Source organism: Saccopteryx bilineata, chromosome 8 (assembly GCF_036850765.1).
Source record: "Saccopteryx bilineata isolate mSacBil1 chromosome 8, mSacBil1_pri_phased_curated, whole genome shotgun sequence".
Taxonomy (NCBI): domain Eukaryota; kingdom Metazoa; phylum Chordata; class Mammalia; order Chiroptera; family Emballonuridae; genus Saccopteryx; species Saccopteryx bilineata.
In genome coordinates, this window is record NC_089497.1 from 55,523,781 (window position 1) to 55,539,472 (window position 15,692).

Genomic DNA, 15,692 nt, shown 5'->3' on the forward strand with positions numbered 1-15,692 from the left:
GATTGCTTGGTCTGCTGTAGCCCCATGGTCAAGGCACGTATGAGAAAGCAATCAATGAACTGAGGTGTTGCAACGAAAAACCAATGATTGATGCTTCTCATCTCTCTCTGTTCCTGTCTGTCTGTTCCTATCTATCCCTCTCTCTGACTCTCTCTCTCTCTGTCCCTGTAAAAAAAAAAAAAAGAAAAAAAAAAGATGCCTATTTTTATGTGCATATTTTATCACAGCTTTTTAAAAACTTACATTATTGCCCTGGCCGGTTGGCTCAGCGGTAGAGCGTCGGCCTAGCGTGCGGAGGACCCGGGTTCGATTCCCGGCCAGGGCACACAGGAGAAGCGCCCATTTGCTTCTCCACCCCTCGGCCGCGCTTTCCTCTGTCTCTCTCGTCCCCTCCCGCAGCCAAGGCTCCATTGGAGCAAAGATGGCCCGGGCGCTGGGGATGGCTCTGTGGCCTCTGCCCCAGGCGCTAGAGTGGCTCTGGTCGCAACATGGCGACGCCCAGGATGGGCAGAGCATCGCCCCCTGGTGGGCAGAGCTTCGCCCATGGTGGGCGTGCCGGGTGGATCCCGGTAGGGCGCATGCGGGAGTCTGTCTGACTGTCTCTCCCTGTTTCCAGCTTCAGAAAAATGAAAAAACAAAACAAAAAAAAACTTACATTATTTTGAGGTCATTAATTATATTGTATTTAATTTTATGAACTATTTTACAGCAAACTTGAATTATTCAAGAGGTTTGAAAGCAATTACAAAGTTAATACATGAATATTTATAATATGTATAAGAATCCAGTAAGCTTTTTCTCTTTGGCTTATCTTTAGATTTGGCATGCTTTATTTTAAAATTTTTAATTAAAAATTGCAGGGCTGGCTGAACCACAGCTTAGCCAAGAGAGTCTTATACCATGAATAATGTCTACTTTTGCAGGTAAGGGAGTATGAACAGGTCATCACTGAAGATCGTATAGAAAAGGAGAAGATCAAGAGGAAGGTAGAACAGTCTACACTGGAATTAAAGAGCATCATAAAGGTAGAAAGCGATAATCCCATGAAGGGGTTTCTGGGGGCCCCTTCAGCTCCTTAGCTGGCCCAACACCGAGGAATAATACAAAGTCCATCTTGATTATCATCAAGCACAGAGCAGATCTGTGAGGCAACATGGCCTTTGTTATTATTAGAATTTGAAAACACAGCCGTGGCGCAGGGATAACAGTTAACAGGGAAGGACATGCCCCCAACTCTTATCCAGGGAAAAGGAGGTGGCTAGCAGTGGAAGCAAAACCTAAAATTTGTGTCCAGAGGTTAAATGTAAGGATACTATTTCTAACCAAACAGGACTTAAAAATTTATTTCCCCATTGACTTAAAATTTTATTTCCCCATGGAGAGATAAGGAGGAGAGAGTGGGGAAGAAAGAGAAGCACTGACTTGCTGTTCCAGTTAGTTATTCCATTTAGTTGTGTACTCATTGCTTCTCCTTCGTGCCCTAACTGGGAATCGAACCTGCGACCTCCATGTGCAGGGACTATACTTTATTCACTGAGCAATCCAGCCAGGGACCCAAAACAGCTCTTGAGGGGGTTCTAATATCTTACTGCTTCTGAAATCCTGTTTATTGATTTTAGCAAGAGAAGAAGGTGGGGATGGAGGGAGGGAGACAGACAGGAACATCAAGCTGTTCCTTTATGTGCCCTCACCAGGGACTGAACTAGCAAACTCTTTGCTTCGGGATGATGCTCTACCCAACTGAGCTATCTGGCCAGGGCTGAAAATCCTATTTTTAAGTTAGCCCAGGCTATCTGGTAGACTTTGATAAGAGCTGTTTTCAATAAAGATACAGGGGGCCTGACCTGTGGTGGTGCAGTGGATAAAGCATCGACCTGGGATGCTGAGGTTGCTGGTTTGAAACCCTGGGCTTGCCTGGTCAAGGTACATAAGGGAGTTGATGCTTCCTGCTCCTCCCCCCCTTCTCACTCTCTTTTTCTCTTGCTTTCTATCTCCTCTCTAAAATGAATAAAAATCTAAAAAGAAAAAGAAACACATGCAGACTTATCTTTTAAAAAAAAAGGTACAGGGGATAACCTAGAAAAAAAGAGAAGTTTTAGTTTTACATTCTGTATATTAGTGATGATTTAACTGGCAGGTCAGAGTCTGGGAAATACCAAGCAAAAATAACATTAGCTGGACTGAAACTGTTGTGCTAAGAATTGCCCGTTTCTCTAAAGAGTTTCTGCTGAGACGAGCAGTATGTAGACTGCAGTTTGGGATGTATATTTGGGGGTGGATTAAGAAAGTAAGCTTTCAAGTACACTCAGGATGAGGTATCCAAATCCAAACTTGAGCATTCCATTAGGAGAGGTCAGATGTACAGTTAGCAGGCATTTATAGAGCTCCTGTGTTTTATCAGGATACCTCGACTGAGCAAAAATCTAAGAGCTAGCTGAAGACTGCCTTTGTTTTCTTTTCACTAGTGGATCTGCTTCCAGTCTTTAGGACTTAGTTGATTTTCAAGTAACCCAGACTGTATTCAGAACAGTTGTGTCTAATGACAATGATACTCAAGGGAGTGATCTAAAGCTTACTTTTTGAAAGTTAAGAGGAGTATTGATCCTTTTAGTTAATCATTAAAGATATGAAATGTGGCCCTGGCCTGTTGGCTCAATGGTAGAGCGTTGGCCTGGCATGTGGATGTCCCAGGTTTGATTCCCAGTCAGAGCACACAGGAGAAGCGACCATCTGCTTCTCCACCTCCCTTCTTCCCCCTTTTCTTTCTGCTCCTCCCACAGCCATGGCTTGATTGGTTCGGGCACATTGGCCCTGGGTGTTGAGGATGGCTCCCTGGATCCTCTGCCTCAGATGCTAAAAATAGCTTGGTTGCAAACATGGCCCCAGATGGGCAGAGCATTGGCCCCAGAAGGGCACTGCTGGGTAGATTCTGGTTGGAGTGATGCAGGAGTCTGTCTATCTCTCCTCCTCTCACTTGGAAAAGAAAGATATGAAATGCACCAGGAAGTCTATTGAAGTCATTTAGATTATCTGCACATGCTTGACTGAGTGCTGCTTTTTGTGGCCCAGGTAACTAATACCCATCCTGGGCCAAAGGGTTGTTAAGTATGAGAAAGGATGTTCATAAAGAACAGCAGTACAGCCTGGTCTGTGCTGGCACAGTGGATAAAGCATCGACCTGGATGGCTGAGGTCGCCGGTTCAAAACCCTGGGCTTGCCTGGTCAAGGCACATATGGGAGTTGATGCTTCCTGCTCCCCCCCCTCCTCTCTAAAATGAATAAATAAAATCTTTAAAAAACCCAAAAAACAAAAAGACTCCCAGCAGTACAAGTGTATCAGGTTTCAGAGTGATCAGGTTTCCTTTTCTTGAGAATTTGAGAGTCCATGGCTTAAGCACTGGGTCCTGCATAGCTGGGGAGCACTACTCTCAAGAGAGCATGCTCGGCCACTCACTCCGTTCTTCATACAGAAGTTTTTATCAAAACCAATCCCCTTACATGGAAAGAACGCAGCTTGTCAAGCATACTTATACATCGTACTCACTTCTCTTTCAGCTCCAGGCCTGGTGGCGAGGCACTATGGTACGAAATGAAATTGGTGGTTTCAAAATGCCTAAGCCGGACAAAGAGGACAAAGATTCCAAAGGTAAACAGAAGGGCAAGCGGAGAGGCAAGAAACAGTGACCACGCATCTTCTATCCTTTCCTGTTACTCTGGAAATGAGAAGGCCTTGAAGGGAATAAGAAACATTTATTACCTCCGATGACTCATCTACAGGTTCTTTCCTATTAGGACTTTCCCAGGGGCTGCCTGGTTATTTCACTTTGCCGGCTACATTAGTTTTCAAATCCTGAAGGAGGATTATACCATTGATTTAGGGCTTCTTCGTATTTTGAAAAAAATTTGCTGGGAAGGAATATTTCCAAGAGCCTTGTGAAGATTCCTCTTGCTTTTTCTTACCAGAAGGAAGTTCATGGGCTTAGTTACAGTGATGCATTAAAACTGCAGTAATTCCTGCAATAGCCTGATTCTGACTTTATTCAATTGGTTGATAGTGAAAAAACTCTTAGGAGCAGAAGTGTTCAGTAGAAATTACAAGATGATGTTTAAAGTGTCCAGCATAAAATACATATATAGTGAAATTTTATTAGAGGTTGGTTGGTTCCTACCTTTTAGATGATCACTTTAGTCTTTTTATTGGGGGTTGGTGGCATGGAATACAGACCTTATTATAAGCTGCTTTAGCTCCTTTTCTTTCTTTAGAAAATGTATTCATTTTAGAGAGAGAGAAAGGGAAAGACAGAAACATCGATCTGTTTCTGTATGTGCCCTGGCCGAGAACCAAACCGGCAACCTTTGCTTATCAGTATGATGCTCTAACCACCTGTGCTTTAGTTCCTTTTTCTGGGAAATAGGTAGGGATACAAATTATATAAGGTCTACCGGAAAGTTCTGTCTGTTTCTATCACAAGTTTCGACACGTAAGCACGTTTATTTTGCGCATGTGTGCCTCTCTATTTTTATCACTTAATGTATACATACATAGCAAATTAACTAAAACAAAGTTGATTCACGTTAGTCTTATGTGTGAAGCGATAGTGTACCCATGGCTACTGATAAAGTTCATTTACGCCACTGTAATTTTTACGAATTTCAACAAGGAAGAAATGCTACAGAAGTATGTCTGTCGCATCCACCATATTCCCTGGACTTAGCACCCTCGGACTATCACTTGTTTTTGTCCTTACAAAAAAAATTTTTTAATTTATTTTAATGGGGTGACATCAATAAATCGGGGTACATATATTCAAAGAAAACATGTCTAGGTTATCTTGTCATTCAACCATGTTGCATACCTATCACCCAAAGTCAGACTGTCTTCCGTCACCTTCAATCTAGTTTTCTCCGTGCCCCTCCCCCTCCCCCACAAAATTTTTTGAAGGGCAAAAAATTCAAAAAGAAATCAAACAAGCACTGGTTCAGTTTTTCGCATCAAAATATAAAACATTTTTCAAAAATGGGATATACAAATTGCCCTCACGCTGGTAAGAAATCATTAATAATAATGGCAATTATATTATTTAATAAAGTTTATTGATGGTAAGAAAAATTTGTATTTTGTTTTATTCCAAAACCGGACAGAACTTTCCGGCAGACCTTATAAATACAAGGTAGAAATATGTTAGGATAACCCACACATGGTAAAGACGGGGAACACAGGGCCGCTGGAAGACTAGTTAGGAGATAGTTTGGATAAGAGACACTAGTGTCTATACCTACTTTACTTACCCCAAAATTCTCGCCTTATTGGGTATTAAGACTTAAAGACATAAAGTACGTGAATATATCCAACCTGTACCTGGAACATAAAGCTGACTGTTGGTTATTTCTTCTCTTCCCCTAAAAAAGAATGAGTGCATTTGGCTGGGTCACTCTTGCTTGCTAAATCAAAACAGAATGTCTTGGGGTGCTAAAGCTTTTCCGATGGTACCACTGGTAGTTTCTGAGAGAAAAACGGTTCAAAAGCATCACACACATTTCATGTATTTTAAGCCTTATACCTAATTCCAAATACAGGGCACTACTGATGACTCTACTCCCTTTAAAAAGCACATTTTGATCTCAAGGGCCTATTATGAGGACCCAGCTTCTTCTGATCCAATACTCCTCCAGGGAATTAGATACCTATTCATTTCGCCAGGAAAACCATGCTTTAGGTAGGAACATTTTCAAATCAGCTTGTTTCATGCTACTGAAGTGTTGGCTTTTATTCTGATGTCAAAGTGTAAGGTGTCATACAGGCAATTTAAAATAACATACATGATATTGACATATTTATACTTAGAATTTAAGCATCATATTTACAGACATACAAAATATAGGGCAATGTTTCACAAAATCTTTTACTAATTACATGTTTACACTTTCAGAAATAAAATGAAATCTGCTGTGAACCATCTCATTGCCATATATGTATATAAAAAAGTTCTAAATATCCATGTTTTCCTTCATTTCTATAACCATTTAAGTGCTTAGTTTTTAAAAAATTCATCACACTCATCAGCATAGTCACACACCATTAGTCACTGCTGAGCTATAGCAAGTAAGAGAAATCAGACTCGTTAGCTGTAAGGCTGTATTTTAAAAAGTTACTAAAGGAACTGACCTACTAATGACCCTCCTACTCTATTCCAGCCAACTACAAAAGCCCTTCCTCCCATGAGTTGTTTCCAGAGAAAACTGTTTGGAGTGCTAAGCATGGATGAGCCTGGATAACTGATGACTTACAACCTTGTAGCTGGGGGTGGGCACCAGCCTTTTCTTTATCACACTTGGCTCTGGGAAGGTTGCTGCTTCAGTAGGGAGCTCAGGAATGAATGGGTAGGTGGAACTGTCACCAAGTCATCTTCATCTTACACTGGAGTCTAGCAGGGCTAAATGTTCAACCTTCTTTTCAGTTAAAAAACCCCCAAAGGTACAACTTAAAGAATTGCACATTACTAAAAACAACTGAATTTTGTGACATGTAAATTATACCTCAGTAAAGCTTAAAAAAAAAAAAGGGAACCCTCCCACAAAAAACATACATACAAAAACAGTGAATATAAAAAAATTTCCAACAGAAACATCATGATTTGTTTTCGTATCTTGACATAGAAAAGAAATCCAATATATTTGATATTTTCCTTTATCAACCAAAACTGTACACAAATTTTTTCTAGTTCAAATGTAAATCTGAATTAGTTTGATAAATATGGTTTTATGCTGTAAAATTTGAAATAAGCTGAAATTTCCACTTATTCCTCTGAGAAAATTAGTTGCAAATGTTCTGAATGTTGCATTATGTAAATTTTCTGGGATTATTCCTTGTGTAATATGTAACAAGGAGTCCTGTCCTTTGCTGAGTTTCATTCAAATGGCTCTCTATAATTTGGAGATTGTACTGAGCTTTAATGTTCACTAGAAGGAAAACTACTTCTAGTTGAAAAATGCACACAGCTAAATTCTAAACAAGTCATAGGACTGGTGGATGTGTTTGGAACTGCAAATAGAATGGGTCTGGCTCTGAGCCCTAAGAGACACTTCACCTTTTGTTCTGTGAGGGTCCTGAAGCACTGGGATTTGAGTGCAGATGTTTTTTGTTATATAATTTTAAACTTGGGAAAAACGGTAATGTTCTGATGGACTTGTTTCCTTGTGAGAACAAGGAGAAAACATTATTTTGACCTGATATTCAACATAATTTTATCCAAAGTTACTTTTAGATGCTGCATTTATGCTAAAAAGAGTGAGAACACTATGCTCAAATGCATGCACTAGTAAAGAAAATTCAGAAGAGTTACCAACAAAAAAAACCCCTTAGATTTCACCAACTGGGTTTATAAAGGTAGTGAATACCAAACATCACTAACTACTAAAAGGGATACAAAATGGGGCAAAAAATATCCAAGTGGCTTAATCCCCCCCCCCCCCCCAGTGGCTTGGATAAAGGCTCCTGACTTTCTGGCTTTGTGTTGTGGGAGACCTTGGGCCCCGCACTCCACCCACAACTGAGTGAACAGGCACTAGTGGTGGAGCTAGGTGAAAAGAAAGCTATTTTTAAGATGCCATAAGTGCTTTAATTTAGCCATGGGAATTGGCAGTTACCTGACAGGAAGGTAAGACTCTTGGCTTTTCCTTTATTCCTTTTGTTTTGTTTTTAAAAAAAATCTTCCATGGCGCTGGGGATGGCTCCTTGGCCTCTGCCCCAGGTGCTAGAGTGGCTCTGGTCGCCGCAGAGCGACGTCCCGGAGGGGCAGAGCATCGCCCCCTGGTGGGCAGAGCATCGCCCCTGGTGGGCGTGCCGGGTGGATCCCGGTCAGGCGCATGCGGGAGTCTGTCTGACTGTCTCTCCCCGTTTCCAGCTTCAGAAAAATACAAAAAAAAAAAAAAAATCTTCCATTAGGGAGCTGGATGTATACTCCTGTGACTGGGGGGGTAGGGGGGTTGGCAGGTCCAGGTGTCCTGGGAGCGCATGGAGGAAGAGGGTTGGGGCTTAATAACGTCAATGCAAATGATTCTGAGTAGTGCATGTTACTGGCTGGCCCAGGGATTTGGAACCCTCGTCTAAGTGATGGTAGACAGGAGTTAGGGGGAGGCCTAGGACACTACGCAAAATCTAGACCTTCTATATTGTTTTTGTTGTGCCTTGGACAAGTTTTTTTTTGTCTAAAAATCCCATCCCAGTTCTATGTTATTTTTGTTTTGTCTTGGACAGAAGAGTCCAAGTAGTCATGGTATAGCTTTTGATTTTAAATGTAGCTGAAAAACACAGTGGAATCATTACTCCCCAGAATCATATAAATATCTGGCTTGGAATAGTGGTCTCCGTGACATGAAATACCTGGAATGCTTGTGGAAAATGCAAAATGCCGATACCCAGGCTTCACTCTAGACCCTACTAAATGAGAACCTGTATTTTAACAAGTGCGCCAGGAGAGTTCTACTGAATAACCCAATTTAGAAACCAGGGAATCTAGAGGTCTTGGAAACAGGTAAGGGTAACAGCATGACTGTGCCTTTAAGAGAGTTCAGTGTCCTCCTGAGAAATGTCCTTTCTGGTATGTGGAAAAAAGCCAACTCTCTAGGAAAGCACAGCCAGCTCAGGCTTCAGTGCTCGGGTCTCAGTAATGACAGGACTAAGTTTCATTTGTGAAAACCACCCATGTCTTCAAAAGCAATTCAATGGAAATGGGTATAACCTCCCCTAAAATGGAGAAATGAAGCAAAATATTCCTGTTAGGAATCATGGAAACAGTCCCTTTTAAGAACACGTAAGAGCTCCGGTAAGCGGACGGCTGGCAGCAGCAATCACGTCCCGTTCTGCTTGGCCAGGCCAGTGCCCGCTGTGCGGGGTCCTCACACAGCAGACAGGTGCTGCTGCTGCTGCTGCTTGGGCGGGGCAAGTTCCAGGAGAGCCTGGACCGTCACTGCAACCTGGCTCAAACCTTTCTCTTCTAAAATGTGGAGAGGCAAACATAATTGCTCCTAAAATGGGATAATGTGACATAAAAACAAAACAAGAGAAAACAGGATGAACATCGCAGCACTGAAAAGAAAAAAATAAGCATCTCTATCCCTCATAATAATCAACTGGGATATGAAAAGTCAGCCCCCAGGACTCTGACCTCTGTTTATGAGTCATGGTGAGGGTATCTGACACTATCACTTTATTACAACTGAAAGGACATGGAGATCATTTTTAAAACTGGAAAATGGACAAGTTACATACTTATACATACAACCGAAGATAAACAGAAGACTGTGGAGCAAAAGTGACATCCTTCATCCCTGACAATCTGATAATAAAAGAGCAATGTAGATGAGTAAAAGGAGGCAGGTGAAAACAGAAAAAGTTACAAGTTACACCGGGTGGGTCCAGCCTGGAAGATGGACCACCACTCTGAAATGACATGCTCTAGGAATGCAAGGCTGTGTCCCGCCATCGCTCGGACTGCACTGGACGGGGCGCCTGTTCTGCATTATCATCCTGACTGTGAAACCAGGACTCCCCCCCCCCCCCCCCCCCCCCCCGGCTGTTCTGATACCAGGCGGGAGTCATCGGAAGAAACTGGAGTATATCCTTGAGATTTGGATATATTTGAGAAACTTTGGGTGATTCACAGAAGGTCCAGTTTGAACTAGTTAAAAAATCTGAATCAGTATATAAAAAAAACAAAACTGTATTTGAAAAAATAAAATTTCATATCCTCCTGGCATTTAATAGATTAAATTATGCTGGAAAATATGAGTTTAGTCAAGAATAAATCACCATATATTTTAAAACTATTTACATATTTGCTTAAGGAAGTTAAATACTTCTATCTTCTTTGCCTCATTCATTTGTTAATTCTTTCTTGCAAGAGAAAAAGGCATATGATAAGAATAGCACCTATCGCTGGTTTTTCTTTTAAGACTAAATATTCAGAAAGAAAAGAGGCTGCTCTCACAAAGGACAGAAAGTAGAATTCTGGTTTAAATTCTTGTTTAAAAAACCCCAAAACTATATATATTTATTAAAGAACATAACGGGACTTTTCTCAGCTTTCCATTGGCACTACATTAGGAAGTTTGTGATTACAAAATTAGTTGCAATAAAAAATACAGCAAGTATTTATTTATTTATTTATTTATTTTAATTTTTATTTATTTATTTATTCATTCTATAGAGGAGAGGGAGAGACAGAGAGAGGAGAGACAGAGAGAGAAGGGGGGAGGAGCTGGAAGCATCAACTCCCATATGTGCCTTGACCAGGCAAGCCCAGGGTTTCGAACCGGCAACCTCAGCATTTCCAGGTCGACGCTTTATCCACTGCGCCACCACAGGTCAGGCCCAAGTATTTATTTTGAGCACTTACTGGTCCTCATGCTTCCTTTTTAAAAAATACTTATCTGATAAAACAAGGTAACTACAATCTTTTGCTCTTATAAAACTACCACCTTTGTAGAAATACTTTGAGTACAACTTCAAGTATAGGTTAACTGGTCTTGAAATGCACTTTCTGGTGTTCTGTTCTCCAGAGAGATGTGTTTCCTCTGAGGCCCGTTCCCTGACCTCAGCAGCGCCTCTGTGGTCCCTGACGGGCCCTGGCCTCAGAGGCTCCGCTTTCCAGACACGCAATTACCTTCTAGCTGGTTACGAGGGAACCCGTGTGTCCTGGAAATAATGCACAATTACTCCCCTAAAACCACATACAAGACATGTTTTTTATCAGGTGTTTTTTTAAAGGAACAAAACTCCACAAAGCAGAATGATTTCTGACTCAGAAACATCTTAAAACTACCCCTCACCCCCGACTTTGGAAGGCACTACTACTGTATAAAACTAAAGTTTTCAACACTTTTCAATCTTTCTGCATTAACAGTAAACAGTGCTAATGGAGTAAGTAACTGTCTTATTTAATATGGAAGCAATCAGAACTTCAGGCTGACTTCTGCAACAGGATGTTATGTTCCTTGCAATCTCCCTTCAGATGTGAATTCAGTTGTCTAATTTTGTTAACAGAGCTCAGGAGATTCCTGAATGTTCAGAAACACTACTTATGAGAACTGGAATCTGCAAGTATAAAGTTGTTTCAAGCATTGACCCATTTATGCCTCACGTCTCATTACTGGAATGGTAGTGACGTGGGAGTTATTTACATCTTAAGGCACAAGGTCATCACCGAGGTCTGATTTTTCTCACACGTCTGCTCCTGAGGACACATGTTCTCACGTGGTGCACAGTCAGTCACTGCTGCAGATACTGGCGTGCTGGCAGCTTGTCAAAAAGTGATGTGAATTTTCGGAAAATTTTTGAACTGAATTTCAAAAATTTCAACCTCTGGCAGAAAGGGGTAAGGCTAGAGCAGCAAATATACTAACAAGCACTCTGAAAGCAACGGATTCACTGCCTTGGATACAGACCAGAGACTGCTGCCTAACACTTTACCTGCTACTGTTCAGATGGAATCTCAACAGCCTATAAAAGATGAGTTCACCTATTAAGATGGTTCAAATGTACTGGGAATTATATAAATTCCAATTTTAAATTCGCAGTAGGATTCTAGAAGTGAAGCTCAAATAAAGATTAACACAGTGAATCTACACAGTGCCACAAGGTCAACTCCAAATCATTTTCTTGTTGTGTGCTTTAAAAATACACATAGTGGGAGGCACTTGGGTCGGGCCATCCTGGTAAAATATACATAGTGGGCGCAGAATAGCAATCTAGAGAACCTACATGATCTTTGGACTGAACATTCTGATCAAATTAAAATCACTAAGATGCCCAGACAACCAAAAGGGAGATTTCAGGGCATAGTTCAATGCAGAGATTTAAGTGATCACGTGCCCCCTAAACCAGAAAGGGTACAACCATTTTCTTTATGAGTAGTTCTTAAAGAAGTTCAACAATTTACAATCTCAACACTTAAGTTGTGTTCAGGCATGGAAAAACGACCCAGTGGGGTCTTATGTCATTTGGAGATAAAGTTTAGTCATATTCTAAGAACAGGCTCAGGACTGTATTAGTAGAAACACTTCAGCACTTACCAGAAACAAGGCCACTGGCCAGGTGAATGGATGAGTGACCAGGAGGAAAAATAATTGGTCTTTTATTCTTTGTTAGTCCCCATAAATGCTTACTAACTAATGTGACGGGCTGCTTATCTGCATATATAAGAAAAGGATTTATCTACTTTATTGGTTAGATCTTTGATGACCAGGAAAAGACAGCACATATATAAATATTTCTGGACAAGAAACAAACCTCCTTCACCAAGCACAGGAATGAAGGGAAAAACACTGGGATGCAACCTCTCTGCTAGAGGGGGAAGATCCAGGAATAAAGCATACAGAGAGTTAACATTAAAGTACAATAAAATGTGACAAAACCCAAAAGCTGGATAGACAGAGAGATAAAACTTGATTCTTCTGAATGTGCCCCAAGAGAAAGTAGGGTTTCAACAGTTCTTTTAATGCTGAGGTTTAGCTGAAGAATGTCAGAAGGGGAACAAAGATTGTCCTGTCCAAAGTGTGAGCAGGAAAGGAAAACAGAAAAACAAAGTCAGTGGATCAGAAATACAGATTAGAATATAGAATTCATCTCAATCATATTCAAAGAAACACATATTGCAACATTTTTTACTCTGATGAATGAAAATAAAAGGCTGAAAAATTAAACTACAAAGAATCCTGTGTGCTGAGCTTGGTTTTATTACAAAATAGCAGAATAAAATTGTCTGGTTGTGGCCCTGGCCGGTTGGCTCAGCGGTAGAGCGTCGGCCTAGCGTGCGGAGGACCCGGGTTCGATTCCCGGCCAGGGCACATAGGAGAAGCGCCCATTTGCTTCTCCACCCCTCCGCCACGCCTTCCTCTCTGTCTCTCTCTTCCCCTCCCGCAGCCAAGGCTCCATTGGAGCAAAAGATGGCCCGGGCGCTGGGGATGGCTCTGTGGCCTCTGCCCCAGGCGCTAGAGTGGCTCTGGTCGCAATATGGCGACACCCAGGAGGGTCGCAACATGGCGACGCCCAGGATGGGCAGAGCATCGCCCCCTGGTGGGCAGAGCGTCGCCCCCTGGTGGGCGTGCCGGGTGGACCCCGGTCGGGCGCATGCGGGAGTCTGTCTGACTGTCTCTCCCTGTTTCCAGCTTCAGAAAAATGAAAAGAAAAAAAAAAAAAAATTGTCTGGTTGTGACTAGCATGAACATTCAGGACACAACAGACAACTGGATGCTGGCTGAGGGTTGTGTGAGGCCCGAGTGGTGAGATCTTCAGGAGGAAGCCTCTTTCTCGACTCTCCTTCCTTATTAACAGAACAAGAATAGGTCAGAAAGCAAGGACAAAACTTGGGTGCAGGCGGAGGTGAGGGAAGTTTTCAGAGAAAGCCAGGTAAATCCAGAAGGTTCAAAAAAGGAAAAAAGCCTAATCATCAGAGAACTTTACTAGCTGAAAGTCAGGCGCACTGGATGTTTTGCTGTTCCTCTAAACACCCAGGGCAAGGCTATCTTGACCAAATCCAGTTCATTAGTATGTACAAAATGAATCTACCACCATAAGGGGCCTTAGAGATCATCCAAACTCTCCAGTTCACAGACTAAGAAATCAAATAAATAAATATACTATTGGACTTGAAAATGGGAAAATATTTAACACATAACAGATAAGTTTAGGACACAAGATACAGAACTCACATAGAAATTTTTATCACCTACTATAATTTTTCAAATGTAACATATATTTAATAAAAGCATTTAATAATAGACCATTACATGCTCAGGCTTATCAGAGGTTTTTAGTAGTTACCTTTTTTTTTTTTTTGTATTTTTCTGAAGCTGGAAACGGGGAGAGACAGCCAGACAGACTCCCGCATGCGCCCAACCGGGATCCACCCGGCACGCCCACCAGGGGGCGACGCTCTGCCCACCAGGGGGCGATACTCTGCCCTTCCGGGGTGTTGCTCTGTTGCGACCAGAGCCACTCTAGCACCTGGGGCAGTGGCCAAAGAGCCATCCCCAGTGCCCGGGCCATCTTTGCTCCAATGGAGCCTCGGCTGCGGGAGGGGAAGAGAGAGACAGAGAGGAAGGAGAGGGGGAGGGGTGGAGAAGCAGATGGGTGCTTCTCCTGTGTGCCCTGGCCGGGAATTGAACCCGGGACTTCTGCACGCCAGGCTGACGCTCTACCACTGGCCAGGGCCTAGTTACCTTATTCTTTAATGTTTCATTTATAATTTACCTTATAAACACTTTAAAAGTGTTATGAGGAGGGAAATTGTTTGCTTCAATGCATGGAATATGACGTTAATATTTACAATATTAGATTTCACATACCATTTCAAAAGTGACCATTTCTATATCCCTGACTCCCTTTATGAGGCACACAGAGGAGTGGGCATATTTGGGCAGTTCAGAACGCCCAGAGCAGGGGGGACAAAGGAAGAGGGGGCACAGATTTCTCTTTCCTCCTGTAGCAGAAGGACCTGAGAAGGCTAGTTTGAACCTACAAGTTTGTGTATTTATTCATTTCCCTTCACTTTGTTCTATGCAAATAACTAATTTTTAGCAGAAGTAGCAGCATAACAGGAACCCATCTAAAAGTGGTGGTGGTGGTGGCGGTAGAGACAAGAGTGGAAGGCCAAAGCAGAGGAAGAGGTGGGCTATGTGGAATGTCCACTTCCCCTTTCTGGTGGAAAGAGGGAAAAGGAGGAAGGATGTCTCAGGAACCCCCATCTAACCAATGAATCTTTTAAAACTGTGTTTTTTTTCTGCCTCCTGCTCTGACAGGAACAGGAGCAAGCTGGCCCACAGTAAATACTGTTGACCATTGCTTAGCAAATGCTGAATTAAATGCATGCTTTAAGGCACTGTTTTGAATTTTGCTGACTGATGGCAGGTACACTCTGAAACAGTCTCAGTGTATACACTTTACATCTGACACAGTAAAGCCCAGAGCACAGGTACTATGACGAGAAACACTAGCAAACAGAACTTTTAACAGGTCTGACATAGGCTAATTCTGCTAACACGTCTTCCTGTTCGGTGCTGTTTCAGCCCTCTCCCCTCTATGTAAGCAGCGACTCTCTTTAATCACTTGTATCTTTTCCCTGGCTGCATTCCCAGCACCAGTCCATGCCACATTCTTTTAAGAACTGTGCTATGGACCTGGGGCAGGTGCTGGGCATGCCTGTGTACTGTGCTGACCAGGTAGGAACATCTTCAGGGATGGAAGGGAAGCACTGGATGTTAATGTGTACATATGAGTATTAGAACCTGCTATTAATATGGAGAAAATACATGCTCTCTGTTTATAAAATTTATTAATATTCTTAATATGTTTAAAAATGGTTTGTTCTAAAAAAGACGATGAGCCTTTAGAAATTTGTATTACATAAAATGAGAAAAATTTTAAAAAAATTTGTTCAGAGAAATAATAAAGGTCTTTGCTAACCTCCACTAAATGTAAATTTCAATTCTTTCATAATTCAGCTTTTTAAAAAACCACAAAAGAAAAAAGTGAAAAATAGCCTGACCTGTGGTGGCGCAGTGGATAAAGCTTTAACCTGAAATGGTGAGGTCGCCGGTTCAAAGCCCTGGGCTTGCCTGGTCAAGGCACATATGGGAGTTGATGCTTTCTGCTCCTCCCTTCTCTCTCTCTCTCTCTCTCTTTCTCTCTCTCT

At 42.0% G+C, this 15,692-nt stretch overlaps 2 protein-coding genes across 15 annotated transcripts in view; one reads left to right on the forward strand and one right to left on the reverse strand.

Annotated features, from left to right (window-relative positions):
- The window catches only part of IQCG (IQ motif containing G), a 66,481-nt gene extending 61,969 nt beyond the window's left edge, over positions 1-4,512 (forward strand). For 4 of the 5 annotated variants that reach the window (XM_066241468.1, XM_066241470.1, XM_066241473.1 and 1 more), the window contains 2 exons: positions 924-1,025; positions 3,556-4,512. In XM_066241468.1, coding sequence (XP_066097565.1) covers positions 924-1,025; positions 3,556-3,684 — 231 coding nt within the window. In that variant the 3' untranslated portion in view covers positions 3,685-4,512. The remainder of the gene's footprint in view (positions 1-923; positions 1,026-3,555) is intronic. The other variant, XM_066241469.1, reaches the window with a different exon arrangement.
- A 598-nt stretch (positions 4,513-5,110) lies between these two features.
- The window catches only part of LRCH3 (leucine rich repeats and calponin homology domain containing 3), a 155,193-nt gene continuing 144,611 nt past the window's right edge, over positions 5,111-15,692 (reverse strand). For 8 of the 10 annotated variants that reach the window (XM_066240689.1, XM_066240684.1, XM_066240686.1 and 5 more), the window contains one exon: positions 10,389-12,544. In XM_066240689.1, the coding sequence (XP_066096786.1) occupies positions 12,344-12,544 (201 nt within the window). In that variant the 3' untranslated portion in view covers positions 10,389-12,343. Of the gene's footprint in view, positions 9,028-10,388; positions 12,545-15,692 lie in introns of those variants that run through there. The other 2 variants (XM_066240688.1, XM_066240682.1) reach the window with 1 other exon arrangement.